Here is a 27060-nt window from a genome sequence, read left to right on the forward strand (position 1 = left end):
AAACGGTTGCAGTCCTCCACCCACCAGAGGATCCTGCAGGCGTCTAACACATCAACCCTGCACGTTGTCCCAAACAACTTTCATCAAACAGTCCAAGGCTGGATTATTTATAATTCTGCTGTGATTTCACCAAGTGGTCGTCAGGCGGCTGCTTTCCTCTATACACGAAGAAGACGTCTAGTTCTTCTGCAGTCGCACATTCGCTCTACTGAAAGGTGAGTCCTTTTCTATTGAATACATTAACCATGTGCTTTGTGCTGCAGGTATTATTCATTTTAATAATAATATGAGATACATTCAAAAGAATAGGGGCAGGGCAGACATCAGTGGCATCCTTTAATAATGAAACACACCATAACTAGATGTAAATAAATAAAAAAATTATGTATTTAAGAAAAATGTTGATAAAACATCTAGAATTACTTTTAACTGAATAAAGGACATTTGACATTTTGAAGGTTTTATTGATCTTTCTCTGTTTGCTCATTGTTTGTTTGCTCTATTTTAAACATTGACACAAATGCTCCACTAGACTCATGTTGCAGTGAGTAAACATCTCACATCCCTTTAGTCCCTGTGACTTTATTTCACTTTAATCCCGTGATCTCACTGGTCAGTTCTGTTCTCTGGAATCCAAACCTCCAGCGTGCCCATAAACAGCTCCTAACAGTGGCTGACGGACCAGCAGCCATGTGGGCTCCCACATTGTGGCCAGAGGAGAGATTTGTCCGGGCTAATTTTAACTTTGGCAAAGCCAAGCATCCAACACCTGTGCTGCAAGAGGAAAATGACAGTGTATAGACAAGGTCTGCGTGTCTTTGTCAAAGGTCAACAAGGAGTGACTTGATCATCACATGCTGTACTGAGCTGTGAGAATTCAGACAAGCTCTTTTGTGCAGGTTGTTGACTTGATGGCGCGTTATTTCACAGATGTTTAGCATTATTTGTGAGCTGCACCTTGTCTCAGTCCTTAGCATCATTGTAGGTGCGATTCACACACAGTTTTGAGAAATAACATACAGACGCCATGTTGAAGCTGTTAATATGGCATTTGGGTGGAGCTGTAACATCTTTGACTACAGAATGGACCAACAACCAAACATTACACAAGCAGTGACTAATGTTTGCATAGTAAATACTGATGGTGAAACTTTTGTTATCTGTGAGCAGACTCACATCCTGCTACACAAACTGAAACAGTTTACTTTTATCATTTCCGTAAGATATTTAAAGCTACATTGTAACTTTTGAATATTTGTTTTATAGAATAATGTTTATACACACGCTATTATGCCAGAAAATGCACATAAACCTTTTAAGATGTCTCAGAAAACTTCATCTTAGGACGATAAAGAAAATCAAGTACAGGAACCGCAGCTGCTCATTTCAGTTTAGTTTTGGTTTAGATTAGTTTTTCTCACACTGGTGCATATTTCTGTATTAATGGCAATAAATCTATACTGAGACAATTTATATAGGATGTGATTAATGCATCCACAGCTGGATTATTTAAGATGTCAGTACCCTGTACTAACAAAGTAAACAACTAGAAGTTACACATTAATGGCATGAGTGTGGGCTCTTTACGGGAAACAGATCAGTTTAGGATTTTTAACCCTTTATTGTCTGCACATGATTTAGGCTGTGCTATTTGCACCGTTTGGTTCTTTTGGATTCTGGTGATCAGTTCATCCGTTTGATCTTATAGGTAATTTCTGGTAGATTTTGAGTATGCCTTGAATTCTTGTTATGTTGTAAATTTAAAAATAAATATGTAATCCAATCAGCATGTTTTTGTGGGTACGGATCGAAACACAACCCCAGAAAACGACCCCTGCTTCTCCTACACTCCGGACCTGCAGAGGGAATTTGACCCGCTCAGCTTTCTGCCCGTCACACACCGACAAAGTCTCGCGATATCTGGAATAAGCGAACGCCTATTTCGTAAGCTCACGTTGGATCCGACGAGAGTTAGCAACCATTTAATCCCGATATCCTCAACACGCGAATTTAGCTGAATTGGCAAATGCATAGAGGCATTTTCGAGTATATTTAGCTGGGCATGACACAGAAGCGGCCCGTTTTGAGGGGGCAGTGCGGTCGTTTTGTTTGCCTAGTTGCTAACCGACCAACTAGCTCGCAGCTAAGAAGCTAGGTGGCTAACATCCGTTAACGACTGGTTTAACGCTAACTTACACGCTCGCTGTAAAACCAGGAAGGAGGGACAAGACGGTCGAGCAGCTTGGCCCGAAAAGGTTGCTCTACTTTTGCAAATCGCCGTCTTACGTATTCGCATAAAGCTTTTCTTTTGCTGTGTCAACGGAGAAAGAGGTAACTGCATTTTGATCGTTAAATTTGCCAGCTAGTGACAAATAAAACGGGTAACGCTTAGCGGGTCGCTAATGTTAGCTTAGGAGCCGAATTATTATCTGTAGTTAATTTATCAGACTTTATTATTAACTACTGCAGCTGGACGTTAAACGCGGCCAGATGATGCGTCTACACGGTTGTCCTGCGTTTATTCCAGGTTATTTTCCGTTAATGTGTGAGTCACGTTGTTCTCTGCAGGGCGTCCATGACCTCGTTGCGTTTCACGTTAAATGGTGGCAGTGAACGAAATGAAAGTTATTTTCTTCCAAGTGCACGTGTTTTGGTAGAAGAACAATGATTATCCTTTGGTTTCAATGTTTAAATGAACAAGAGTACTAATATGATGTTCGGTGCACATATTTTACTATCAGTTGCCTCACAACTGATGTTAAAAATAAATACAAAAATACAATCAACATGGTGAACTAAACGCTCCGAATGGCGCAAACTGCAGTAGAACTGCGGTGATCTAGGCCCCAACCAGATGTTTACTTCTTTCTGCTTATTCAACTGTGGCGTAGGAGCCTATCTATGCCAAATAAATGTATATTGGGCGGTATTAAGTTAAAAAAGGGCTGTCATGTAGATATAGTGTATGATTTCAATTTAGTAATAGGAAAAAATTCTAGACGAAGTTGATTGATCCCACATTAAGAAGATTTAGGTTTGGAAAGTGACCTTAATTCATCAGTTGTTTATCAACATGAAAGTAATTTTCTGAATGACTAATCAACTTGTCTTTTCAGTGAAATGCCGTGCGTAAGAAAACTTAAAAACACTTTTTCAGAGCTGCAACAATTAGTTGTTTAATTACTCGATTGGACAGTTGTTTTGATCACTTCTCCCAGTTCAAGCTTCATAAACGAAATTTTCCCTTGCCTAATAGAACAGTAACCTGAACATTTTTTTCTGAGTTTGTTGGTTAGAATAACAATTTAACTTCATACAAGTACAGAAATAACCCCCCACCCCCTGAGGACATTGAAGAAACCTTACAGGTCGCTCATAACAGCTCAAACAGCTCTGTGTTAGGTGGACTTTGTGTCTTGTTTACTTATTTTTGCTTTTTTCTAAACTAGCGTGTTGTTGTGGTTCATGGGAAGTGACAGCAATGCACAATTTCCAGAGGGAATAGTAAAGTACTCCACCTTCCCAGCTACAGCAGAGAAAGTAGTTGTGCTTGACTTTAGATTTGAGCAACTGTAGACCATTTTATATCAGTTATGTGGTTCCAGATTACAAGTTTCACAAACAGATTCAGTACTTCCCCAATAGTTACAATATGGATGCATCTGACCATTATCCCACCCAACCAGTCTAGCTACTTTTCAAGACTAGTTCCCCATCAGTTACACAAAAGCATCCATTATGCAGTAGGCTGTATGCAACTAGGTTGGAGTAAACGGATAATTCCACAGTGGGATATTTGCATTTTACCAAATGTGATTGTTCACTGTTTTGTGTGTTAGTCTACACACTGTCAAAGATTGGTCTGATTTCGTGGTGAAATAGGTTAATTTTCACTTCTATTTGTGGTTTAATGTGAGATGGGGAGTTGGGATTTGGTATGATACAGTAGATAATGAGCTGAAAGTCTCCTCTCTGCTGTAATTACTATTCAGGGCATTCATATAGTCTGCAGGGCATTTTCCAGAACAGAGCAGCAGCTGGGATGGTGCTACAAAAACAGTTCTTAAAATGATGCACAAAGCTTCTTGGTTTTTTTCTACCTGCTTTCCACAGCAACAATATTGAATACACTTTAATTATTTAGCTCTGTTGCTAACACTTAAGTGGTTTAGATTCTAACTGAAATGGGCCTTAGGCACAGAAAGAAGTATTTTGAGATGAATTCTGTTTTTTGAGGTTTTGAAGGTCAGCTGAAGATCATCAAGAGCCCTTTGTCCCTGGGGGGGGTAGTGTCCTGCTGTAGACTGTGGATTCTCAGGGGAGGTCTTGCACGAACTACCATTGTTTGACTCATGGCAACTGTTGTCCCTTTAAACATAAAAGAAAACTGACATTTCACAACATTCAGTGAAACCCCCTATTGTGTTTTTGATTGGGTCTTTACAGAGAATGCAAACGCTTCAGACGTTGATTTAACAGTACAGATACAGAGATTGACCTCATTATCAGGCATTCTCCTGAAGCGACGCTACCTGCTCCATGCCTGCTGCTTGATCGAAGAACTTAGTGATTATACAATGTAAATTATATCAACGTGAGGTATGAAGCCCTTCAGTGTTGGGAGCATGGAATGTTTCAGACCAAACAGGATTTCATTTCATTTCTTAAGCCTGATTCTGTGTCAAAGGACGTACTCTGTCAGCTGAACTATTTAGGTTAAAGTGTGTTCACTTTACGTCAGCAACAGCCTAAACATTCTGCTCCTCTTGTCTCTTGTTGCTGCCGGCTCATGCACACATGCTGTTCCAGCTGCTTACTGCTAACCTGTTGGCTCTTGCTGCATTGCTTTGAATTTATCTTACTCTGACTGTTCAAGGTCATTTGGTGCTTTAGTGGTTGATGGCTGGCTGTAAAGGGTGTCATGTATTCTGTCTAGTCCTGTGGTTTTCACCAAGTCTGGAAGTATGTAGCTGTGCAGGTTAGATTGGTGGTTGCGGTTCACATGTTTGATGTAGACTAGTAGACTTGGAGTGTTTGCTTTTTAATCACAGGTGCTCAGCACAACAATTAGCATTATTCTCCCTTTTTAGCACATAGTTAAAAGCAAAACAATAATTTTAACATTAATGATTTTATTCTTGTTTCAGGAAAGAAGTATTTAACTGGTCCGAGTGCAAAGATGTCAAAGGCTCCAGATTCTCCAGCTCGGTCTCGCTCTAGATCAAGGTCCAGGTCCAGATCTAGATCTTACTCTCGGTCTCGCTCTAGAAGCCAATCTCGTTCAAGATCCAGAAAACGCCGCTATAGGTAAGTTCACAGACTTTTCTGCATTTGACACTGAAGTGCATCAAGTTTCTTTTTGTGTGATGGGTATGTTATATACATGTAACATGGCTTTTCTAATGCTAAGTCATGGGCTTTGGGTTTGAACAGGGCATAGATTCTTTATTGTTTGCTTTATTTGACTCACTCCAGGTTTGCAATACATTTGCATTAGTGGTGTATCTGTAAAGAGAAGTAGCCTGAACATATTTGCATCAGCTTAGTGTTTCTAGTGTGTCCAGTCATCATTTGTATCGGACGTGTCTCTATCTTATGTCAGGTTTTTTGTTGTCACCCTGAGTTGCCATGGATGTTGGTTGTTCTCTACCAAGCATGTTAATGATTTGCCAAAGCAGTAAACAAAGTTGAGTGTGAGTGCTTGCCTTTGCTGTATACACCCCACCTCACCCATTTGCTGCCTCCTCCCTCTGTGGACTAGAGTACATTGTGTTGTGGATGCACCCTTTGCCTGCCACAAAGGTGCAAATAAGGAGACAGAGACTATCCTGACTGGGAACTTTCTATATCTTTATGTTTTTAATAACTCTTTGGACCGATGAAAAGGTGAGAAGGCTAAGTGGAGACACAAGCGGATTCATTTGTAAAGGTTTCTCGGTTAAGGTTTTATTAGTGTAATATTATTTTCAAGCCCTCAGTTTTCTAGATTTAACTTCTGCTTTATATTTTCTATTGCTATAATTCTTTTATCATCCCAACTGTCGGCTGTTTAATTAGGCTGTTTCGGTGAGTTGTTTCAAAAGGATTAGTTGATTGCTTTGTTCCTCAGGCTTTGCATAAGTTGATATTCAGAATTAGCAGAATCAATTAGGTGTACTAGTTTATAAAATAATGTTTCAAAGTGCATCCATTATCAATATATATCAATGTGATGTTTGTGTGGTTATTTTAGTGGCAAAGTGATAAAAGCAGATCTTTAAGTAGTAAGGGTCTATTCTCTTCACTTCTAAAATCATTATGGGCCATTTGCTCCATCTGCTGGTGAAAGACCAGAATTATTACTCCTGTGTAACATCCCACAGAGCCACAACTAAACATCTTTTCTATAGAAGACAAAGACAAAAACTCTGGCTTTGCCTCCAAATGTTTGTAATCCCATAATCTTTGTGACCGCCCACTGGCTGCTGGTTGGTACCTTTGACTTCTTCTCAAGTGAAGCTGTGGCTGTTTGACTGTAGCTTTTTATACACAAGCTTGTTCACTTGCTCCTGCAACTCCTAAACGTGTTGTTTCTTTCTCCCAGTTCTAGGTCTCGTTCCCGCTCTCGTTCACACACTCCGCCCTACAGAAGCTACCCCAGCAGGGACTACCAAAACAACAGAGGAGGGTTCAGGGGTTACAACCGAGGCTACAGGAGGCCGTACCATTACCGAGGAAGAAACCGAGGCTACTACCAGCGAGGTCATTACCAGAACAGAGGAGGTGGTGGCGGCTATGGCTACAAGTCCAACTGGCAAGGTGGCGGCGGCGGCGGCGGCGGCGGCGGTGGTGGTGGTGGAGGTGGCGGCGGTGGAGGCTGGAAAGAACGGCACCATGACCAGGAACACCACTCTCACAGCCCCAGGAGGGGGCGCTCACGCTCTCGCACACCCAAGAAGCGCTCAGTGAGTCGCAGCCGCTCCCGCTGCTCTGAACGCTCGTCTTCAGGACCCTCTCGGCGCTCCAGGCACTCAAGCTTCTCTTCTCGGTCCTCATCCCCGCGTCATCGCAGCAGCAAGAGCAGGCCTGGCGCTAAGGATGCGAAGGAAAGGCCCGCAGAAACTCACAGTGACAAACCAGGACAGTCAGGAGGTGGCGGTGGCATCGACAAGGTCTCTGGAGGTAAATGGCTCGACTCTGACGCCAGCCCTAAAGCAAACAGCCCCAAGAAGGATGATGGTTCCTCTGCCTCTGAGAGCAAAGGCCCTGGGAGTGGCGGTCCTCTGTGGAAAACCATCGGCACCGGGTCCCCTCCGGCCAAGAGCCCCACCATGTCGGGACAGACTGCCTCATTCGGTGGCTTTGGGTTCTTCACAAAGGAAGATGCCGAAGATAAAACCGTGATTTCCACTGCCTTCAAGAAGTATGTCTATTACTTGATTATGTTAAATACAGTGACATTGTTTTTTTTTTTTTTTTTTTTTACTTTTCCTAACAAATTATATGAACGTTATTTTTCTTTCAAATATGTTTAGCTTTTTTCAAAGACCCATGGAAGAATACAGGTTAAAAAGGAATGAAACATAAACTCCTGAGTTTAAGTGCAGTGAAAATGAAATGAGAGGAAATTATAAGAAATCCCACTTACTTAGGACGATGGTGGTTACGTGAGTATAATCATTACTATGTGAGTCACGGTCTATACTCTTAGCACAAGGGATGGGTATTGGTTTATCTATCACAGGAGCAGGCAGTATAATGGAGCAATAAGTAGAGTCTGTTGGGTTTAGCCGTTGTATTGAGATGAGAAGAATCCCTTTGGAACAACAGTAATATTCATATAATCGAGGCTGATGTATCCTCTGGTAAAGAGCTAATATTACCAATAGTTAAACAAGCACATTTGATGATAGCTTTATTTGCATAACATTAACATCTTTGGTGGGTTGAAGTTGTTGTATTTAAAGTAAGTTTAAATTTGGGTAAGAAAAGAGCGGACAGAAGGTTGGATCCATTAAAGGCATTGTTCCCAAGCCCATCCCTGGTGTGTATAGCATTCACTCTGAGCTTGTGAGAATGTGTTGTCCTCTTGCATTCTTCATCATCATTCAAGTCATTTCATTTGAACTACTTGTCTCTGACGTTGCAGACACTAATGATCAGTTTGGTTCTTTGTTTTAGGTTCCTGGCGGAGAATAAAAGCAAAAAGCAGGCAGCTGAAAAGGAGAACGGTCGAGAAAAGGAGCAGAGTGCCACAGACAGAGATCTGGAAAAAGGAATGAAGTCCGGCGACCTTTTCACCATCGCATCCTCTGCTTTTGGTGACTCCAAAGAGGACAAGACGCTTCCTTTTTTTGATGCTGGAGAAGAAGAGTTCCTGAAGTCTCACAGGCTGAAACAGAGCGACGTGGACGAAGACGGTGAGATTAAATCATCCCTCACAGCTCGAGACATTTTCGGAAAATGGGGAGATGAGCCCACGTACTCTACTTCCTACCCATCCATCAAAGAGAAAAGCCATAGAGATGCTGAAGAGGTTGAGTCCTTAGATCACCCAGAGGAGGAAGTATACCGAAGCCGAAAGCACACAAAGAAAGAGGAGAAGTCCAAGAAGAAGGAGAAGAAAGAAAAGGAAAAGTTGAGGCGTAGTCCATCCCCTGCCACGACTAGAGAGAAGGACCGTCCTCTGTTTCCTGGAGCTTTCCCTGCACATGAAGAGTCATCTGTACCACGACTGTCAGCTTCAAGGGAAGACTTTGAACTCAAAATTGGTTCCTTGGATGAAATGCCCAGGTATGTGTAGTGATGATCAAATAATGTCTATTATAACAACCCTGAAGTTATTGAAGAGCCACATTTATTAAAACTAAATGACACATTTAAAAAAGATCATGTGATTGTCTTCCTGTTGAGTATGTGTGACTTCTTTGGTTTCATGCTACTTTTAATCAACCTTTCGTACCCATTCTTCTGCTTCAGCTCCTCTTCTAAAGATCGCTACATGCCCAGAGAGCTGGCGAACCCCTCGAAGAAGGACCCAGAGTTTCGTTCTATTTTCCAGCATATTCAGTCTGCACAGCTCCGTCGCAGCCCATCTGAGCTGTTTGCTCAGCACGTAGTCTCAATTGTGCACTACATCAAAGGTATACTATGATCTGTGCTGCTGTTTAACACAGCGAGACAACAGGAGCTTGGACCTAATCCACTTTAATCCATCGTGCATGATTAAATGTGCTACTGTGTGTGAAGTAACGGCTGTTTTTCTTTGTGTGCAGCTCTACATTTCCAATCCTCAGACATGACTTTAAGTGAGCGGTTTGCCATGTACCAAAGAAAAGCTGCAGAGGTAGAAATGATGAAGCCAAGGAAGAGCCCAGAAATCCACAGGTAGCTGGCAAGTTATTTGAAGCTTCATAAGTAGCGCCTCATTTTCATTGCAGTGTTTTTGCCTTCATTGCTTACTTACTGGACCTCTTTGTCTTCTTGTCTTAGGAGAATCGATGTTTCCCCCAGTGCCTTTAAGAGGCACTCTCACCTGTTTGAGGATATGGAGGAGACAAGCTACAAGGTGACCTGCCCTTTTGAAATTTGGCGTATTTGGAACAAGCAAATTTGAGACGATCCAAAGCAGCAGTGTTCAGCTTTGTGCTTTTCTTTCAAAGGATGCATATTTCTAAATCAAAAGAGCCCAAATGTGTTTTATAAGTGCCAAGCAAGTCCCCCAGCCTATGAGATATGGTTATTGATTGGGTTTAAACAAGCCCAAGCAAAGGCTAAAAGGAGGTGAATTAAGATCCGAGTCCGAGCCTCTCAAGGGACGCTTATCTGTGCCTTTACCTTGTAAGTATTTTTTCTGAAAAGAAAAACATCAAGCCACAAAACCGCTGTGAAATTCAGTTTGTTTCCATAAGCTACATGCATGCTGCTGGTGTCCACAAATACTTTTATGTTGAGTTCAGAAAAGGTTTAGGAAACAATAGATAGTTTTATTCTGTATTTGCTACACATAGAGTTTGACGGTTTTGGTACTAATGCCATGATCCCGTAATGTCAGCATTATCATTGAGCCACCAGGGGGAGCACACCAATAGGATATGAGTTGTGTATGTTCTGGTTTGTTTCTCATCTTTATGAAGTAACATGCATTCAAACATTTCAAACATGCGAGTCTGTTTTTATTCAATGGTTAAAAATCTCCTCTCTCCGCAGGATCCTAGCAAAAAGTTCAAAGGAGATGTGATGGACCTTCGCCTGGATATTGAAAGACGTAAGAGGTTTGCTGGGAAGGAGCGTGACTACCGGCGAGAAGGGGCCAGGAGCCCAGGTGGCTCCCGAGGACCGAGCAGAGAGAAGTCCTCTGAAAAATCTGGAAAACACCACAAGAAATCCAAGTAGGTTCAGGCTCTATTTAGGCCTCAGCTCTGCAAAAGGTCATAGAATGTCTGCTGCAGGCTTTGCTGTCATTATTGGGTTTGTGATGCAGAGCATTAACACAAACATTACCACTCTGTCTCTTTCCTCCACTGTGCTTTTTACTAGAATATATATATAAAATGTGCTGCTAGTATCTCCTTGTGACTGTGGTTTGATATTCTTGCACTTCCTCTCGCTCTGACAGGAAAGCTAAGAAGAAGCGGGATCGCTCTCCTTCCTCCTCCTCCTCTTCCTCCTCTCCCTCTCCGTCCCCCTGCCCCCCACATTTCAGAGGTAAAGAGTACGTGGGAGAGGGGATGGAACACCCAGAGGAGGGCTACAGTCACCCGCGTTACCCTCCACGCGACTATGGCGGCCCTGGAGACAGAGGCCCTGGAGGCCCTCGGGATTATGAGGGCCACAACATGGAGCGAGGCAGAGGCCGTGGATTTGTAAGTTCCTATCAGGCTTCATTCAGATGGAACATGAGCTTGTCGTTGGGTTGATGCGTAACTTTGACTCAGTCTAGGTTTTTAAATTATTCTCTTTTCTACTACTATTACTGGGAAAACGTTTGTCTGACAAACCCCTACCTGTTGTTTGTTGATTTCAGTTCCCCAGAGTCAGAGGCCGGGGATGGAACAGGGGGAATTATCCAGGCAACAACAGCAATGGAAATCCTGTCAATATGAATCCTCCAGTGCGTCCTCCCGATGAGGAGTGGGACCCCGAGTACACTCCCAAGAGCAGGAAGTATTATCTGGTGGGTTGCTGCACCTGCTAATTAATATACAGGGTCTACATGTTGTTTCTTGTGTGTGTAATACTTGTCTGGTTATGTTGTTTTCTTAAGTATTCACAAATCAAAGCAGACTTCATTCAGTCCCTAGCACAGCAACAGTCTAGATTTTATATATAAACTTTTTTTTTATTGTTTATTATTTAGCACGACGACCGTGACGGAGAGAAAACCTGGATCGACAACCGTGGTAGAGGGCGAGGGTCCTTCCCAACTCGCCGGGGCCGCTTCATTTACCGCAAAGGGGGCAACAGCCCAAAGTGGACCCACGATATGTACCAGGGCGGAGAGGAGGGGGAGCTGGGGGACGACACCATCGAAGTAGACCATAAGGACACCAAGGGCGCCGGAGACGCTGCGGTGTCAAAGCAGTAACCTGCTGCTCTGTCAGAATGGTTAGAGTGAAGGTGAAGGGTTATTCCCTCTCGTCACTACTTCATTTAATGGTTAAAACGTGTTGAACGAGCTCAGTGAAGAGCACCTCTCGCTGTTTGAGATGAGCATAAACTGTTCTTTTTGTGCGTCTGTTTAGTTAATTGCATCTTTTTAAAGGTAAAATTACTGAGGCATCAACTTTTCAAAATAAATTTTCTCTAAAAACATGACAAAATAATTTGTGCCTTAGAAAATAACATTGTAATTGAAGTTTGAAGGCCTGAAAGCTGCATTTCTGTACTTGTGAGTGTAGGAACACGTTCATGTTTTTTTCTTGTGGGGCTGTGATAAATCTGTTAGTGCATGAAGTTCTTCGTACCTCGCTGGGACCAATCTGACGTGTGCACGAGGCTCAGACGTGATCAGTGATCGTTGTTGAAGCCGGACGGCTTTTATCTGAGCGTTTTCATCCAGCGCTGTGCCACTGGTGTTTCTCTTTAGCAAGTGAAGACATTTGTGTGTGTGCTACAGTATATTCTCATTTATTGTTGGTATTTTCATTTATAGCAAATGTACGTTGACATTTGGCACAAAAATCCCCTGAGTTGTTTTAGGTCGAAGCAAAAAAAGAGCAAGCAACCTCTTTTCTGCCTCTGTCTTATTAGTGTAGCTAACTTTAGATAATGATAAATTACACGTCATTAAAAAAGATGGTAGAATTAAAATTAAGTTAGGAAGAAGAGGCGAATTGAACCTGAACAACAAAATACCACCTGCAGTTTTATAAAACATCCTCAAACACAACAATTGGAGAAAAATGTAAAAGACGAACATGTATATTTTTAAGAGTTGGCACAACTAGAGTCTCTCTAAACTGCTTTGTCCCACTTTTCACTCTACATACTGCATGTACGCCACAAAACTGTAGGACCTGGTTTATGTTTAATCCCAAGCTGAAAACTTTTTTTACATGTCTTTTAATTTTCAATAAATCTTTCTTTGATTCAGGGCAATAGTGTCTGTTTTTGTGTGAAGGAAAGGAACATCTGGATAGAACAAGGGGTGGACTTGGGTGGAAACATAAGTATTAAATGCTAGTATTAATTGTAAACCATTTTTGAGCTCAGCTTGAGGCCTGGATTGACCCTGCTGAGGCAGAGGAGGGTGTAAATGTAATGAATCGGGAGGAAGACGGCTAATTCAGTTCTCATGGTCTGTGACAAAGCAAAGAGAATAACATAATATGGAGCTTCTCTGGGGACCGCACCCACGTCCTCAGGCAGACAATGGTGAAACCCTAACAAACAGACAGTGTCGGGTCATGGGTGTCTTATTCAGTGGAATGACACCTCGATGACGCTGGTCACAGCACTGACGTGAAGCATAATCGGCCTTTTCAGAGGCGGAGGGGAAACCAAACTAACAAAAAACAGACTGTCTGCTGGGACGTCGCCCGGATCCACTTCAGGAAGCTCTGCCCTGGTTGAGCGCGGTGCTGCGGAGCTAAATGCCTCTTTCATAGCTGCGAACAGACAGAAGGTCTTTACCAGCATCTGCGGTTGGACCTGAAGGGGGGGAGGGCTGGATACCTATGAACCAATGAGGTGCTGTATGAGGCTGGATACTTATGACCCAATGAGGAGACGAAGCCTCCTCAGGCCTTAAGCTTCACCTGACGCTGATGCTGCTGCAGCATGTGATGAACCACCACTGGGAGAGTTGGACTAATGTTCCTGTGCACATGAAACATCAGGCTTCAGAAATGTAGACGCACCTCTCAGAAAGCAGATCTGCCATAGACACATGGCCTGAGCCTCCTCTGCCTCTGAAGCGTGGAGCAGACAGGGAGTTCGACGCGCTCCAGACGCCTGAATGACGCCTGGAAAGGAGGTGCTTCACAGGTAGGATGGAAGAACAAACCTACTGTGGGTCAGAATCTAAAGCAAACATAGGTCACAAGCGTAAAACCAACTGAATGCATCTGAGGGTAAATGTTCTGATTATGTTTAAGGTCCTCAGTCGGCAGTGTTCATTAATGACAGATCCTGGGGTAAAAGAGTTCGAGCTGCTTTGGCTGCTTGGGTTGAAATGAAACCTTCATCATCAGCTGCGTTTCTTTGAACTCTGCGAGCTGCTGCTGTTTGTATCTGGAGGAGAGAGGAGCCGCCTGAAACGCTGCCACTCCCAATGAAGCTCACGCACAACATGCTCCCAAGAGGCCTCACCATCAGCCCCCGCGTTGGACAGCCAGCAGCTGCTTTCCATGCGCTGTGACCTCCACAGTGGCTGCAGGCTAATGACTCGCCCTGCGAGCTTCAGGAGCACGACGTGGAGGGTAATCTGATTTCACTGGGAACGCTGGGAGGGGAAGCACAGGAAGCGACTGGGTCAGAGTTGTGAAGACTGGGAAAAGCCGAGGGTTCTGTGGGAACCTGCGTCCTCTGCCAAGAGAACCCAGCCCGACAACGGCCTCTGACACCGGCCGCATCTGACCACAGTTGATGATCTGATTAATAAACACTTTATTTTCCCAGTCACTTCTTTGGACTTGAGTCAGGAAATGAAGAACCCCGACCGCGATGTTCCATAGCCAAACGTAGTGTTGACGAATGAGAAAACTAATAAGTGAGTAATGTTTCACACATACTTGGCCTGTTGCAACTTGTTTCCATAATTAACATCCCAGTGTGCAAATATAGTCATGAACCCAACACATCAACTGCACCTTCTACGTGTCTCTCTCCTTTTAACATGTGGGCGAAGGTTTCATTCACACCAGATGAAGCTGCAGATGAAGGACTTCACTACAGCTCAAAGGCTCAGACCCGACTCCTCCCTGCAGAACCGTGGCTTCTGCTCGCTCCGAGTCCGTGGGCCCGTTAGTGGTAATGCACCCGTCCGATGGTCCCGGTGCCCGTGGCCAGGATGTCCGGCTGGCCGTTCCTCCAGATCTCCCTGACGATGCGCTCCCTCTCCTCCAGGCGCCTGGCCTTCTCCAGCTCCTCGGCCGAGGCGAAGACGTTGACGCTGCTCAGGGTCCCGTTGGACTGGCTGCTGCGATCGGCCGCGGGCCCCGCCGTGACCCGGGGGGCCTCCGCGCGGCCTCCATCTTCCTCTGCGATGCTGGCCTCCTCCTCCTCCTCCTCCTCCTCGCTGGACTCCTTCAGCTGCCTCCTCTCGGGGGAGGGCGGCGGCCGGCTGTGGCGGCGGGTTCTGCAGGCGACGCCGGCCACCAGGAGGCACAGCGCCATGAGCAGGCCGAAGCAGACGCCCATCATGAAGTAGAGCGCGAAGCTCTCGGGGTTGGCTGCAGGTGGGACACAGTCGGTTACAAGGGCTGCACTTTACTTCATTTAGTCGGTAAAGTCAGTCAAGTCATGAGGGAATGTTTTCCAGGGACAAGGAAACCACAAGAAAAAAGTATTTCCTTTAAAACCTCAACGCAAAAGTGGTTTTCTAGCAAAACATCCTGTTACTGATATAAAGCTGGAAAGATAATTGTTGTATAAACTGTGTTTTATCATTGAGTCTGTGTAAATGCAGTTGCGTAATTAGATCCAGAGGTGTTCAACCTAAGGATCGGGCCCCAACAAAGGGTCTCCAGATGAACCAGAGGGGTCACGGGACGATGAAGAGTAAATAATTCCGCTCCCAATCTGGTTTCAGTCTAAAACAGCCATGAAGTTTTAAATGCATCTAATATCATTCCCTTCAAAAGGTCACTTGACCTTTTGACCTTCCGATTACTAAACTCTGGAAATTCCTTACTGCCGACCTGATGACATGAAGCCTTGACCCTTAGCTGTCCTCCTGAAGACGACGTGAGGTGGAAGCTGAGCGGCTCAGCACTAAGAGCAGATAACGGGAAACACGGCGAGCCGGGATCTGTGTCGGCCTGTGTTTCATCAGTGGAGCCGCTGTTTATGCTAAGCTAATCAGCTGCTGGGTGTAACTTTACACGGAGCTGGTACCTTTGATGTGTGCGTACGTGGCCATGCTGTTGCTGAGCAGCTCCATGTCTCTCCTGACGGGCTCCATCCTGGCGGCTGTGGCTCAGATCTCACTCATCTCCAGGACCTCGCAGACTCCTGGACCATCTGCTCAGCACAGACCCTGAAACCACAAGCAGACGTTTGGTCAACGCGTCTGAGACTCAGCTGCTCTATTGAGACACAGCCTGAGTTCATCTGAACGTGCTTCATGAACCCTGGTTCTGGTCGCGATGTAAACGAATGTCACTGCTGCTTTGGAGTTTGGAAACGAGGCCAACGTGAGATCCTCCGAGTCGCACGAGGACGTTTAGGTTGATGACGTCGGCGCCTGAGGAGCTGCTTTCCGGAGTCGAGGAAATGTGGCTCTTTTTAGCCACAGATGTCGTCACAGGAGATGCTTCATGCAGTGACTTGGCTCTAAAGCTTGTGAGTTTAAGGACTAGTTCATCCCCAAAGACAATGTAAAGCTTTATCTAAGATCTAATCTTATAATAAGGCAGGTTTTGTTAATAAGAGTGTTAATCTTTTTTATTTTCCACATTTCTCATCTTTATCTCTTCTGTTTATAATTAAGTTTTAACTTTTGTTTACATCTTAAAGTATTTGGACTGATGATCTCAGCCCTGGTCCTTTAACGAGATATGGTCAAAATGTCCTGTTGAGTTTTAAGACGGGAAAATAAACTCATTAATCCCTGAAGGTAAACACGGAAACATCTGTTGATCTGAGTGTTTTCGTTCGTGATCTAATTAAATATACTTCTATTTATAAAAATACACAAACAGCAACTGTTCACATCTGTAAACAATTAAAACTAGTTGTGACGTGGGGAAAACAAAGCTGAAATTTGTTACTGTTAAAACATTTTAAGTTTCAGTCTTAAAACACACATTTAGTCATTTCAGTAATTATAAAACTCATTAAATGATACATCGTTGCTGAGAAATGAATCGATTACCAATAGAGCTGAAAAAGGCTGCTGAGGCTTTAAAGCTGCAGCGCTGGTGCTGTGGGACGAAACCCAGCCGTGACGGTCCCACGCTCGTAGTAAATCCTGATGTAAACTTCACGGCCGATGTTTCCCGCCCCCCTTTCCCTGTTCTTACAGCAACAATGTGCGTGGGAGCCCAGTGTTTGCCTTTCTCTCCCCGGAGGATCCAATCCTGCCCAGCTCCGCTCGCTGCCACCGGCTCCTGGCTCGTCCCGCGCCCTGATCTTTATCCGGCCCACTCTTGGCAGAGCCTGACCCTCGTACAGGCTATTACGCTGCTCATTGTCAGGGGCCGCTGGCTCATGGGAACCATTGGACCTCAGCTAGCATTTAACGTCCCTTCAGCATAAGGGGCCAATTTTCTAAAGCCACGGGTTTGTTTTTAATTGTAGGTCCAATTCTACACGGCCACTTATCGCACTGTTGATTGCAGCATTAATCCAATCATCCGATGAAGCCTGTAGATTTGTTTGTAATTTGAATAATTCAAAGAATAAATTCAAGACTTAGATTTACACATACGTGCATGTGGTGCATTCAGTGGCAAACAGTGGACACACTACACAAAGAGCAGAGGGAGACAAATGTCCGCTTTAAGCAGCCGCAGTCGGAGGCAGTCGCATTTAACGCCTTACTTTTCCAGACATCTTAAGAACATACATGCAAAGCTGGCGGCTGAAGCTGTTTATTTGACCCCATAAAGCTCTCTCCCGTTCAACCCTCCCACACTTCCTGCTTACACAATCCCATTTAAGTCAAAAGATGAAACCAGAGACCCCCAAGTATCAGACTTAGCCTGATTCCACCAAAGGTCCAGAGAGGTTGTTCTGAGAGACTTGTCTTTGCTGAGGTACAATAGAAATGGACAAAACAGATGTGATCGATTTAAGGGGACACGATTTAGCTGCTAGAAACTATAAAGGCTTTTATGGTCTGCAGTGTTGTAAGGAACCGCTGCAAGCTCTACTAATAAACCAGTTGTTGCCTTGTTTATTGCCTGACAGCAGTGTAGCTGCAGTCTGTTTTAGACCCTTGTTAAAATGTTTGTACAGCCTGTATGTAAAAAACCTTCTGCATAAGAAATGTTAGTGTAGTTTTAAAGATTAGGTGTGGACGTCCACATCACTCACCTTGGTCCTGGACGACAGCTGCTTTAGATCCAAATGTTTGATGGAGAGGAGTCCAGTTTGGAGTCTGTGTTTGTGACAGTGGAGCTAATTCCCCTGCCGGACTTCAGGCTGAAGCTCTTCTAGATGATTCACTCCCTCTCATCCTCCAGTGGGAGGAGGACCCGACACAAACGGTCCGGACTCCTGCTGGACAGGAGGTGTTGCCTTTTCCTGAGAGATAAAAAGTTGAACTGCGCCACTGGAATCTGAATCAAAATAAAAAAGCCAAACTCACAATGCTGAACATCCTGCTCTGATAGAAATCGCCTCCTTCCCTGAGCAGCTCTGAGCCTCGCTACTGACCAGAGGGAGGTGATCTCTCCACTGCTCAGCGCACCACAGTGAGATCTGTTCACTATTAAGCCGGGAGGGTGGGGACAGGAAATAGCTCGTCGGCTGGCACGGCCACGGGGCTGCGGTGCTGCAGAGCCGGCTGGATTAATTGAGCTCTATGTTTTAATCTGGCTGACTGAGTTTATAGAGCAAACAGTGGAGCGGAGCAGCAGGTGCTGGAACGTGCAGCGCTTCAGTTTTAGTAAGTAGACTTTACTCGGCCACAGAGGAAACACAAGGAGAACATGCCTCAAAGAACGGAAGGTCTCAGCTCAAACCCTGCGGCTGCGTGGGCTCAGTGGTCGCACTCAGTGTGTCTGACGTGTCCAAATGAGCAGACATCACCGCTGAGCTGCTGTGGTTTGGATCACGAACGCAGCCTCTCCTCTGCCTCTGGGCTTTTTGTCTTTGTCTCATCCATAACCTTCTTGTGGCTTATCGCTGGAATTCCGAGGTGCCATCGGGTCGTGACCTCTGTATTTGTTGTAATGGTGCATCGCTCTAACTGCTAATGCTTCACATATTTTCCATTTCTCTGTGCGTGCAGTAATCGAGTGAATGCACTCAGCTGCACTGCACCATCGCAGAGCATGTGGTGCCAGTCTGACAGACCAAACCAGCCCGCTTACGTATTGTTAAAGAATTGTTTATGCGGTTTGAGCCTCCGTTAAGTGCTATTCTGAGTTTAGTGAGTGTTGATGTGGCACTTGTTGGTGTTTTTAGCAAAGCACTGAGCTGTCATTATGTGGGCTGTTGTCATTCAAGTGCTCTCAAGGTCGGTTTTTAGAGCAGCCAGGAGACAAGTATGTCCCTAAAAACACATGGAGGCCACAGCAAAAACAATGCTCCTCCCGCCAGGGGACATTCCTGCGTGCACATTGCTCTTGATTTAGTGTTTCATTCACTTTAAATGATACAGCTGGTGAATCCACGCCCATCTATCCAGCAGCTGCCCCCGGCCTGTGTTGTATCAGGCCTCTTCCTGACACTGCAGGAATAACATAACATACCCCTTCACAAATTCCTCAAATTCCCAATCGTATTTGTGCATGAGGAAACAGTGGGACAGCAGTTCCTAAGCGAAACACTCTCTTCCTTTCACTCGCTTTCCACGGGGGGACGGTCCCATCCTGCTCAGCAGGAGGTCCCACCACCCATCGCAGCCCGGTGCTGCATGCAGCCGAGATGTTTGTGAGGCGGACGCTGTGGAAAAATGCCTGCTTGTTTTTCCTGGCACCGATTGTGACTAATGTTTTCCTGCATATGGGCAGTTATTAACTTTGGGCTGGTCACGCAGATAGACAGACAGACGGACAGATGGGCTTTGTGGTCGTTGTCAGGATTATTTAAGAGTAGACACACTGACACTGTGGCTCACACCCACAGTTAATTGTAATATGTTCCATTTAATTTTAGGAAAATGCCACAACAATGACGGAAACAAGTCAGTGGATTTTTAGCTTCATCAGTTGTAATTCTGACCGTACAACTGTGAAGCTGACATTAAATTATAGACAAAAAGAAAGATGAAGGTTTAAGTTTAGAAAAAAAACATTTTTCATGAATAGTTTTATATTTCAAATGAAAAAAAGAATCATGTTTTCTTGGCAAACTCTTTCCGGCCTCCTCCTTGACTGGCGAAGTTGCGGACTCTGTGAATCTTGGCCAGCTGGCTCTGCATGGAGCCCATTATGTCCACGTGGTCAGGGATGTGAACATAGCGCACGTTCCTGCCGGTGATGAACAGGTCCTGTAGCTGACTGAGGCGGCCCCGCCAGTCGCGGTACAGCACGTCCTCCAGGCGTATGTTCATGTACGCGTCCACGCTGAGCACGCGTCCTCGCGCCGTGCTCTCGTTCCTCAGGTCCACCGTGGTGACCTCCCCCTGCAGACTCTGCAGCAGCACCACCATGCTGTTCTCCGCGATCGTACGCTCCTGAATGGAGTTGAAGACTTCCACTGGCCTCGAACCTGAGGGCAACGACTCAGCTGCCTCTGACTCCATGGATTTGATGAACAGGTACCCAGACAATAACTACAACAGAGAACAAGCAGCGTCCACATAAAGGAAACCAATCACATCACTCTCTAAAGTTAGAATAATTAGGTTCTAGTAGCAAACAACACAGCCTATTTGTAATGAACCCCACCTACATAAACATGTAAATACGCCGTTGGTAAAACTGCCTAAAATATTACACTCCAAGTTAAATAAAATCTACAGTTTGGTTTAATTATTAAATCAAGCGCCTGTTAAAAACAATATGGAGCATTTGTTGTTAAGAGGCTTCGTGAAAGCGGATGTAAATAATATTGGACAACACTGGTCTTAGCTGTTAGCAGCTGTTAGCATTAGCAGCGTGATGAAGTGCGACTCGGCCTCTACACGGCGCGTCCTGCTCGGCTACTCACACGTCCGTAACGTGCACCTGCACCGGCCGCGTCCCTGTTTTATGCGTAAAGTAAAACCAACTCCCTGCAGGCTGAAGAATAAGTCGCCCCCCACATGTCAACAGTTTGGTTTTTCCCGCATGAAGAACGTAATCGAAGAAGAAACAGCTGCGTGGTGACGTTTTACGTTACGTCACCAACGTATACGACACGGGACAACAGCGCCCCCTGCAGAGCGGACACGAGCAATGCAGCTGCACAGAGTCAAAGACTTGTCAGTACAGTGCAGGAAAACAATATATAAACAATATAAAAGGCACTTCAACACGAAAAATCTACAAATAGACATAAAGACAATGACTAAGTGTCTTTTTTAGATTATGGGCTCACTTCTTCAGCCTCCTGCCGTCAGGGAGGAGGCTGAAGAAGCGATGGGCAGGATGGGTGGGCTCTGTGAGTGGGGGGGTGTCACCCTCAGATGGTCCAGTTTGACAATGAGCTGCTGGGGAAGGACGGTGTTGAATGCTGAGCTGACGCCTGCGAGCAGTGTGTCCTTGTTTTCCAGACGTGTGAGTGACGCGCAGTGACGACAGTGTCATCAGTTGAGTGGTTAGTCCAGGAAGTAAACTGCTACAGGTCCAGAGAGGGCGGAAGGAGGGATCTCACGTGCTTCATCACTAACCGTTAGTTCAGTCATAAAACTGATCACTTGATATAATGTAACAACTTCTACAAGTGGATGAAGCTGAAGAGGGATGAACAACATTTAATTATTTAAATGAGACAGATTACAGTCCACATAAACACAGGCAACATAACACATTAACAAGAGGTGAATTTTCCCTGAGTGATGCTTTATTGACACAACGTACTGAAGAGACTAATGCAAATACAGTGTGTCGGTCGGTGCATAGATACTATGTCTTAATTTACTTCAGTGTTAAACCAGGAGGTGTAAATTACTGCACACTGGATATTTCACAGGAAGCACAGGTCACATGAGTGGATAAACGGTCTCATAGTCGACAGGTTTAAGGGAAGTCTCTGGAAGGAGACGAGGAGCGATGAGTCAGAGGTCGTCCATCATGGCCAAGAGGTCGTCTCCTTTGTTGCCGCAGGGATTCTCTGCTTGTTCCTCTGCTCCTGAAAACTGCCCAGCGATTTGAGCCAGCTCAGAAGCAACGTGTTCGTCCTGAGCCGAACAAAACACCAACATGTCACGTTGACGGTGCAAAATACAGAACAAGGAAGGAACTGGCTGAGGAACAAATGCTGCCTTCAGCATTAGTGCATTTTGTTTAGTTCTAGTGATGCTCAGTAAATGGGAACTCCACCTACAGCCCACCTGCGTTGCTTGAATACTTATCACTTCAAAGGCCTCCGCTTCCTTTGAAGTTCCTCTGCCAAACAGAGCAGAAGTCAGACCTCTGGGACGGAGACTCGAACCTCGCGCCACAAGATGCACTCACGCCTCCTGCTCCTCGTCGTCGGGGGAGAACATGCTGATGCGGAAGGCGCCCTCGGCCCCGGCGCCGTCCTGGGCCCCCATGCTGCCCATCAGGCGCGCCAGCAGGTTGAGCTCCTCCTTGGCCAGCGGGTTGGGGGCGTCGCCCGTCTGCGGCGTCAGCACAAACACACTGAGGCAAAGGCCGGATCGGACAGCGCAGCCGCCGAATCGGCTCGTCGTACCTGCGCGGAGGCCCTGGACGCGAGCGTCTCCTCCGGACGATTCGCCGCGTACCTTTAAAAAGAAGGAGAACACGCGTGGCGGCGTTGCGGTCTGAGCGCCCGGGACGTCGACAGCGCGTTCCACCGTACCACCGTACGTACGTGTTGGTGCCCAGCAGGGTGCCTCTGGCCCCGTGCAGGCCGAAGGAGCCGCCTCCCGCCGGGCGGCTGTAACTTCCTCCAGGCGGGAACTCGCTCCGTCTCACCTCTCGGCCCCTGCGGTCGAACGTCCTGCGGAGGCGGGAGTCGCCATGGTAACCCCGAGCCCGTCATACCCCCATTCCATTTACCCAACAGGAAGTATCGGCGTAAACTCTACCTGATGAGTCCCGGAACCTCTGTCCCATGAGGCACTGGGCCGGACGTTGGCAGCGCGAAGCGCCCGTTTCCGGGATTCTGGATTTTGCTTTTGAGGAAGAGCGACACCTGAGAACAGACGGAGCCAGAGGTATCAGAGCAGCGCCGCGCTGTCCCGCTGGGACGGGCTCATGGGTCTGAGGACTCACGCGGACGTGCATGTCTTGGAAGAATACGAGCAGCGTTTGCCTGAGAAGCTGGAGCTCCCCCTCTGACATGGAGGAGTACACCTGTGGTAGAAGAGACCAGGAGGGAGCTGACCTGAAATCAGCCCGGGAATAAATGCCACTGCCAGCTGGTACCTCAATGATCCTCCGATGGGCCTGGTCCACCTGGTTCAGAACCGCGGGCGAGTCCCTCACGAAGTCCCTCACGGCGTCGATGTGGTTGTAGGAGACGAGCAGCAGGTCTTTGGGTCGCGGGCACAGGAGCACCTGGTGCTTGACGGCCATGGTCGTCAGCTCGTAGAGCTACGGGGAGACGAGCAGAGAGACGGTGAGGGCGCGGGGGGTCCGACGGGCGGAACCGGGCCTCGCGCACGCACCCTGTCCATGCTGGCCGGGTTCAGCCTCATGATGGAGGCGTGGGCCAGCCGGGTCAGCACCGTCTTCAGCGTGCGGTGGGAGTAGAGCTGCTGCGGCTTGAGAAGCTCGTCCACGAAGGATGGGCCGAACAGGGTCGCGGTCACGTCGTTCAGAACTAGAAGCAGGAAACGAGACGTGAACACAGCCCTCGAAGAACGCGGGGCACGTTAGACCTGAATGCCGGTACCTCGCCGTCGGTCCCTTTCGGACCACACGCCTGCGGGGGGACAAACACAGCGGTCATGTGGGTGAGGAGGAACGGGGGAGTCGATGGGTGAGAGTGGACTGGGAGCCAATCGGCCTCTACCTTTGTCTGACGTGTCCTCGGACGCGATGGGGGCGCGCAGGCGCTGGTCCAGGATGTAAAGCATCTCCCCGCCGAGGTTGACGAAGACCAGGGGCAGAGTTCTCGCTGACATGATGGGGCTCTAAAGCCAACGCCGGCGCCTCAGGCCGCTGCGCTCCGCGCTCATTTCTACCGACTGAACGGATGAGCCGCCGCTAAGATGCAACAGGTGGTCAGGAGGATCAGCTGACCGGCCGGGATAAGGATGACGTCAGCGCACGGTGCAGCCAGCGGCGGGAGGTGAACGGGTGCAGAGCTCGGTTCGGTGGTTGGAACCGAGCCAAAGGGTCGTTTGTCGTCCGCCTTCCATTAATGCACGGGATCGTTGTCGTAGTAAAGAACCGCGAGTTAGATCAAAGGCGCCAATTCAGTTAGAACCCCCCCCATAAATAATCAGTTTAATAGAAACGTGGCGCCTTCACTCATGAGCGTCCCTGAAGCCGCATCTCAGCTCCGCGTATTTGCTATCTGTCACAACGTCCACGCGCCTTTGTCTCGTGCCGGTAAAAGATTACCGCATGCAAAGCGCCGCCGTATCGCTCCCGTCGCCGCTGCAGCGGCAGCGCCGATGGAGACAGGCGCTCATTTGTCCACGTTCGTAGCGGAGACAAACATGCCCTCACACCTGGAAAAGAGCAGCGGACGAACCCGAGACACGGTCACTGGAGCTTAGATCACACAAAGCCATGAAGATCCACCTTTTCTTCTGTTTTTTATTTTCATCTCTGTAAGTTTTTAATATTTATTGGATGTTTCCTGTAACATTTTGTTCTATTGCTTATATATATATAATATATATATATTTTTTTTTTAAATTTAGTTTAATTTTTTTCAGTCAGTTAGATCAGTCATGAAGATGCACCTTTTTTTTGTTTCATACTTTCATCTCTAGGTTTTTAATATTTATTGGATATTTCTTGACACGTTTTCGTTCTGTATTCCGTATTGTTTATATATATATTTAGTTTCTTTAGTTTTAGTTTAGTTTAGTTTTTCAAACTCTTCGCCTGATTTTAATAGTTTGACAACAAAATAACTATATAAATAAACTATATAAACTATATGATAAACTGTAAATAAAATGTACTAATTGTGAAATAAACAATAAAACGGTCTTAAGTTTTATTGTGAAAATCACGCTTCCTCCTCCAGGCTTAGCTTCTCTTCACCTTCGTGGAACGGCTTCAGTGACGACCCATCTGTGGATCCAGGGCTCCACAACCAGGTCTGGATGAGTTCCATAGACAACGACACCGTGCTGTCCGCCATCACGGTCCCTGGAACCCACGAAAGCCTGTCGCGGTTCGGAGGACCGCTGGCCGTGTGCCAGGTCTGGAGCTTGGAGCGGCAGCTGGAGGTGGGGGTGCGCTTCGTTGACGTACACGCCGGGATCTGGTTTCCCGCCGAGGAACACGTCTACGTCCGGGACAGTCACTGGATGTTCTGGCAACACGTAGAACTCGAAGAGGTTCTGGAGACGATTGTTGGGTTCTTACGCAAACACGGGAGTGAGACGGTCCTGTTAAAAGTGACACCGCATGGTTTTTACCAGGAGAGGGTTAAAAGCTTGATGAAGGCCGTGCTCAGAAGGTACCGGGATAAAATGTGGACGGATCCGTCGGTGCCGGTTCTGAAACAGGTTCGGGGCAAAGTCGTGCTGGTCCAGAGTGAAGCGTTCGCTGCGGGGATTGAAACCCGCAACTCGTTCTTCTTAGAACGGGACCAACTCCTGGAGGTTGAGATGAAGATCGTCCAGTTGAAGCCGCGTCTGTGTCGCGGTTCGCTGGTCGTGACGGACGTCGCGGCCTCGCGGTTCCGCAGCCCCAGAACCCTGGCCCAGATCGTCAACCAGCAGCTGTACCGCTTCCTAGAGCAGCACCAGGAAGGCTCCCAGAACCGCGGCTGCCTGGGCGTCGTCAGCACCAGCTTCCCCAGCGCCGAGCTCATCGGAACCATCGTCCGCATCGGACCCTGTGACTGTGGGTCGGAAACAGTGAGTCCGATAACGAGGCCGTCCGGTCCAGAGTCGCTGAAACCGCCCGAACCGGCACCTTCACCTCCAAAATCAGGAACAGCGTCCACACCTGAACCAGAACCACCAGACCAGGGTTCAAAAACGTCACATGATGCAGTGACTCCACCAGGTGCAGAGCCCAGGCAAGATTCAGAACCACCAGAACCCATACGTGAAGCAAAAAGTCCATCACCATCCTGGCCAGAAGCAGTGACTGCACCTCAACCAGAACCGGAACCAGCTACAACACCCAGCTCAGGTTCAGAACCATCTGGGTCAGATTCAGAGCCACCTGAAGCAGTGACTACACATCAACCAGAACCAGTACCAGCTACAAAACCCAGCTCAGGTTCAGAACCATCTGGGTCAGATTCAGAACCACCTGAAGCAGTTGCTACACCTCAACCAGAACCAGAACCAGCAACTACACCCAGCTCAGGTTCAGAACCATCTGGGTCAGATTCAGCAACACCTGAAGCAGTCACTACACCTCAACCAGAACCAGAGCCAGCTACAGCACCCATCTCAGGTTCAGAACCATCTGGGTCAGATTCAGTAGCACCTGAAGCAGAAACTACACCTCAACCAGGACCAGCAACTACACCAAGCTCAGGTTCAGAACCATCTGGGTCAGATTCAGTAACACCTGAAGCAGCAACTACACCTGAACCAGAACCAGCACCAGCTACAACACCCAGCTCAGGTTCAGAACCATCTGGGTCAGATTCAGCAACACCTGAAGCAGTGACTACACCTCAACCAGAACCAGAACCAGCAACAACACCCAGCTCAGGTTCAGAACCACCTGGGTCAGATTCAGAACCACCAGAAGCAGTGACTACACATCAACCAGAACCAGAACCAGCTACAGCACCCATCTCAGGTTCAGAACCATCTGGGTCAGATTCAGTAGCACCTGAAGCAGAAACTACACCTCAACCAGGACCAGAACCAGCTACAACACCCAGCTCAGGTTCAGAACCATCCCCTGGTCCTGATTTAGAAATAGTAGTTGAATTAGCAACTTTAAAACCAGTAACACCCAACCAGGACTCAGAATTAACTCAGTCAACGACATTATCTTTTCTTGCAGTGGATTCAGAAATGTCTCCAACTACACCCAGCTCAGGTTCAGAACCATCTGGGTCAGATTCAACAACACCTGAAGCAGTTGCTACACCTCAACCAGAACCAGAGCCAGCTACAACACCCAGCTCAGGTTCAGAACCATCTGGGTCAGATTCAGAACCACCTGAAGCAGTTGCTACACCTCAACCAGAACCAGCAACTACACCCAGCTCAGGTTCAGAACCATCTGGGTCAGATTCAACAACACCTGAAGTAGTGACAACACCTCAACCAGAACCAGCAACTACACCCAGCTCAGGTTCAGAACCATCTGGGTCAGATTTAGTAACACCTGAAGCAGTGACTACACCTCAACCAGAACCAGCTACAACACCCAGCTCAGGTTCAGAACCATCTGGGTCAGATTCAACAACACCTGAAGTAGTGACAACACCTCAACCAGAACCAGTTACAACACCCAGCTTAGGTTCAGAACCATCTGGGTCAGATTTAGTAACACC

General features: G+C 46.8%; 5 protein-coding genes across 12 annotated transcripts; 2 read left to right on the forward strand and 3 right to left on the reverse strand.

Moving 5' to 3' along the window:
* The first annotated feature begins 18 nt into the window (after positions 1-18).
* On the forward strand, positions 19-12579 carry thrap3b (thyroid hormone receptor associated protein 3b). 4 transcript variants are annotated; one of them, XM_029167980.3, is made up of 11 exons: positions 19-215; positions 5148-5307; positions 6584-7402; positions 8161-8772; positions 8959-9122; positions 9255-9366; positions 9472-9547; positions 10189-10370; positions 10598-10844; positions 11006-11155; positions 11339-12579. In XM_029167980.3, the coding sequence occupies exons 2-11, from the start codon at positions 5180-5182 to the stop codon at positions 11564-11566; spliced, it is 2718 nt and encodes a 905-aa protein (XP_029023813.1). In that variant the 5' UTR covers positions 19-215; positions 5148-5179; the 3' UTR covers positions 11567-12579. The 4 variants fall into 4 exon arrangements, with proteins under 4 accessions (XP_029023813.1, XP_029023812.1, XP_055368663.1 ...); XM_029167979.3 differs by lacking the exon at positions 19-215 and adding an exon at positions 1923-2331; XM_055512688.1 differs by lacking the exon at positions 19-215 and adding an exon at positions 1923-2255.
* Positions 12397-18088, reverse strand: eva1bb (eva-1 homolog Bb (C. elegans)). Of its 2 annotated transcripts, XM_029168000.3 has the most exons (4): positions 17954-18088; positions 17680-17889; positions 15538-15679; positions 12397-14873 (listed from the first exon to the last, which is right to left on the reverse strand). In XM_029168000.3, the coding sequence occupies exons 3-4, from the start codon at positions 15602-15604 to the stop codon at positions 14446-14448; spliced, it is 495 nt and encodes a 164-aa protein (XP_029023833.1). In that variant the 5' UTR covers positions 15605-15679; positions 17680-17889; positions 17954-18088; the 3' UTR covers positions 12397-14445. The 2 variants fall into 2 exon arrangements, with proteins under 2 accessions (XP_029023833.1, XP_055368668.1); XM_055512693.1 differs by lacking the exons at positions 17680-17889; positions 17954-18088 and adding an exon at positions 16517-17020.
* Positions 18089-19437: 1349 nt separating this feature from the next.
* Positions 19438-20622, reverse strand: lsm10 (LSM10, U7 small nuclear RNA associated). The gene is made up of 2 exons (XM_029168001.3): positions 20464-20622; positions 19438-20086 (listed from the first exon to the last, which is right to left on the reverse strand). Exon 2 carries the CDS (start codon positions 20054-20056, stop codon positions 19646-19648), a length of 411 nt encoding a protein of 136 aa, XP_029023834.1. The 5' UTR covers positions 20057-20086; positions 20464-20622; the 3' UTR covers positions 19438-19645.
* A 575-nt stretch (positions 20623-21197) lies between these two features.
* On the reverse strand, positions 21198-23824 carry oscp1a (organic solute carrier partner 1a). Of its 4 annotated transcripts, XM_029167992.3 has the most exons (11): positions 23419-23824; positions 23299-23328; positions 23072-23226; positions 22830-22997; positions 22677-22757; positions 22490-22596; positions 22273-22401; positions 22132-22183; positions 21912-22057; positions 21788-21842; positions 21198-21634 (listed from the first exon to the last, which is right to left on the reverse strand). In XM_029167992.3, the coding sequence occupies exons 1-11, from the start codon at positions 23528-23530 to the stop codon at positions 21512-21514; spliced, it is 1158 nt and encodes a 385-aa protein (XP_029023825.1). In that variant the 5' UTR covers positions 23531-23824; the 3' UTR covers positions 21198-21511. The 4 variants fall into 4 exon arrangements, with proteins under 4 accessions (XP_029023825.1, XP_029023823.1, XP_029023824.1 ...); XM_029167990.3 differs by having other exon boundaries at positions 21198-21842; XM_029167991.3 differs by having other exon boundaries at positions 22677-22997.
* A 365-nt stretch (positions 23825-24189) lies between these two features.
* On the forward strand, positions 24190-26121 carry LOC114866008 (1-phosphatidylinositol phosphodiesterase-like). The gene is made up of 2 exons (XM_055512983.1): positions 24190-25950; positions 26061-26121. Exons 1-2 carry the CDS (start codon positions 24689-24691, stop codon positions 26119-26121), a joined length of 1323 nt encoding a protein of 440 aa, XP_055368958.1. The 5' UTR covers positions 24190-24688.
* The last annotated feature ends 939 nt before the right edge of the window (positions 26122-27060 follow it).

This window comes from Betta splendens, chromosome 11 (assembly GCF_900634795.4).
Source record: "Betta splendens chromosome 11, fBetSpl5.4, whole genome shotgun sequence".
In the NCBI taxonomy this organism is placed as follows: Eukaryota; Metazoa; Chordata; class Actinopteri; order Anabantiformes; family Osphronemidae; genus Betta; species Betta splendens.

What these genes read in the sequence shown, in the direction of transcription:
- thrap3b (XM_029167980.3), top strand. Translation starts at nt 5,180, where the DNA reads ATGTCAAAGGCTCCAGATTCTCCAGCTCGGTCTCGCTCTAGATCAAGG. An exon ending in GAGGCAGAGGCCGTGGATTT is followed by an intron (nt 10,845 to 11,005) that starts GTAAGTTCCTAT and finishes TGTTGATTTCAG; the next exon opens with TTCCCCAGAGTCAGAGGCCG. An exon ending in AGAGCAGGAAGTATTATCTG is followed by an intron (nt 11,156 to 11,338) that starts GTGGGTTGCTGC and finishes TTTATTATTTAG; the next exon opens with CACGACGACCGTGACGGAGA.
- eva1bb (XM_029168000.3), bottom strand. Translation starts at nt 15,604, where the DNA reads ATGGAGCCCGTCAGGAGAGACATGGAGCTGCTCAGCAACAGCATGGCC. An exon ending in CACGTACGCACACATCAAAG is followed by an intron (nt 14,874 to 15,537) that starts GTACCAGCTCCG and finishes TCCCACCTGCAG; the next exon opens with CCAACCCCGAGAGCTTCGCG.
- lsm10 (XM_029168001.3), bottom strand. Translation starts at nt 20,056, where the DNA reads ATGGAGTCAGAGGCAGCTGAGTCGTTGCCCTCAGGTTCGAGGCCAGTG.
- oscp1a (XM_029167989.3), bottom strand. Translation starts at nt 23,530, where the DNA reads ATGTCAGCGAGAACTCTGCCCCTGGTCTTCGTCAACCTCGGCGGGGAG. An exon ending in CGAGGACACGTCAGACAAAG is followed by an intron (nt 23,329 to 23,418) that starts GTAGAGGCCGAT and finishes GTCCCCCCGCAG; the next exon opens with GCGTGTGGTCCGAAAGGGAC. An exon ending in CGAAAGGGACCGACGGCGAG is followed by an intron (nt 23,227 to 23,298) that starts GTACCGGCATTC and finishes TCCTGCTTCTAG; the next exon opens with TTCTGAACGACGTGACCGCG.
- LOC114866008 (XM_055512983.1), top strand. Translation starts at nt 24,689, where the DNA reads ATGAGTTCCATAGACAACGACACCGTGCTGTCCGCCATCACGGTCCCT. An exon ending in GATTCAGCAACACCTGAAGC is followed by an intron (nt 25,951 to 26,060) that starts AGTCACTACACC and finishes CACCTCAACCAG; the next exon opens with GACCAGCAACTACACCAAGC.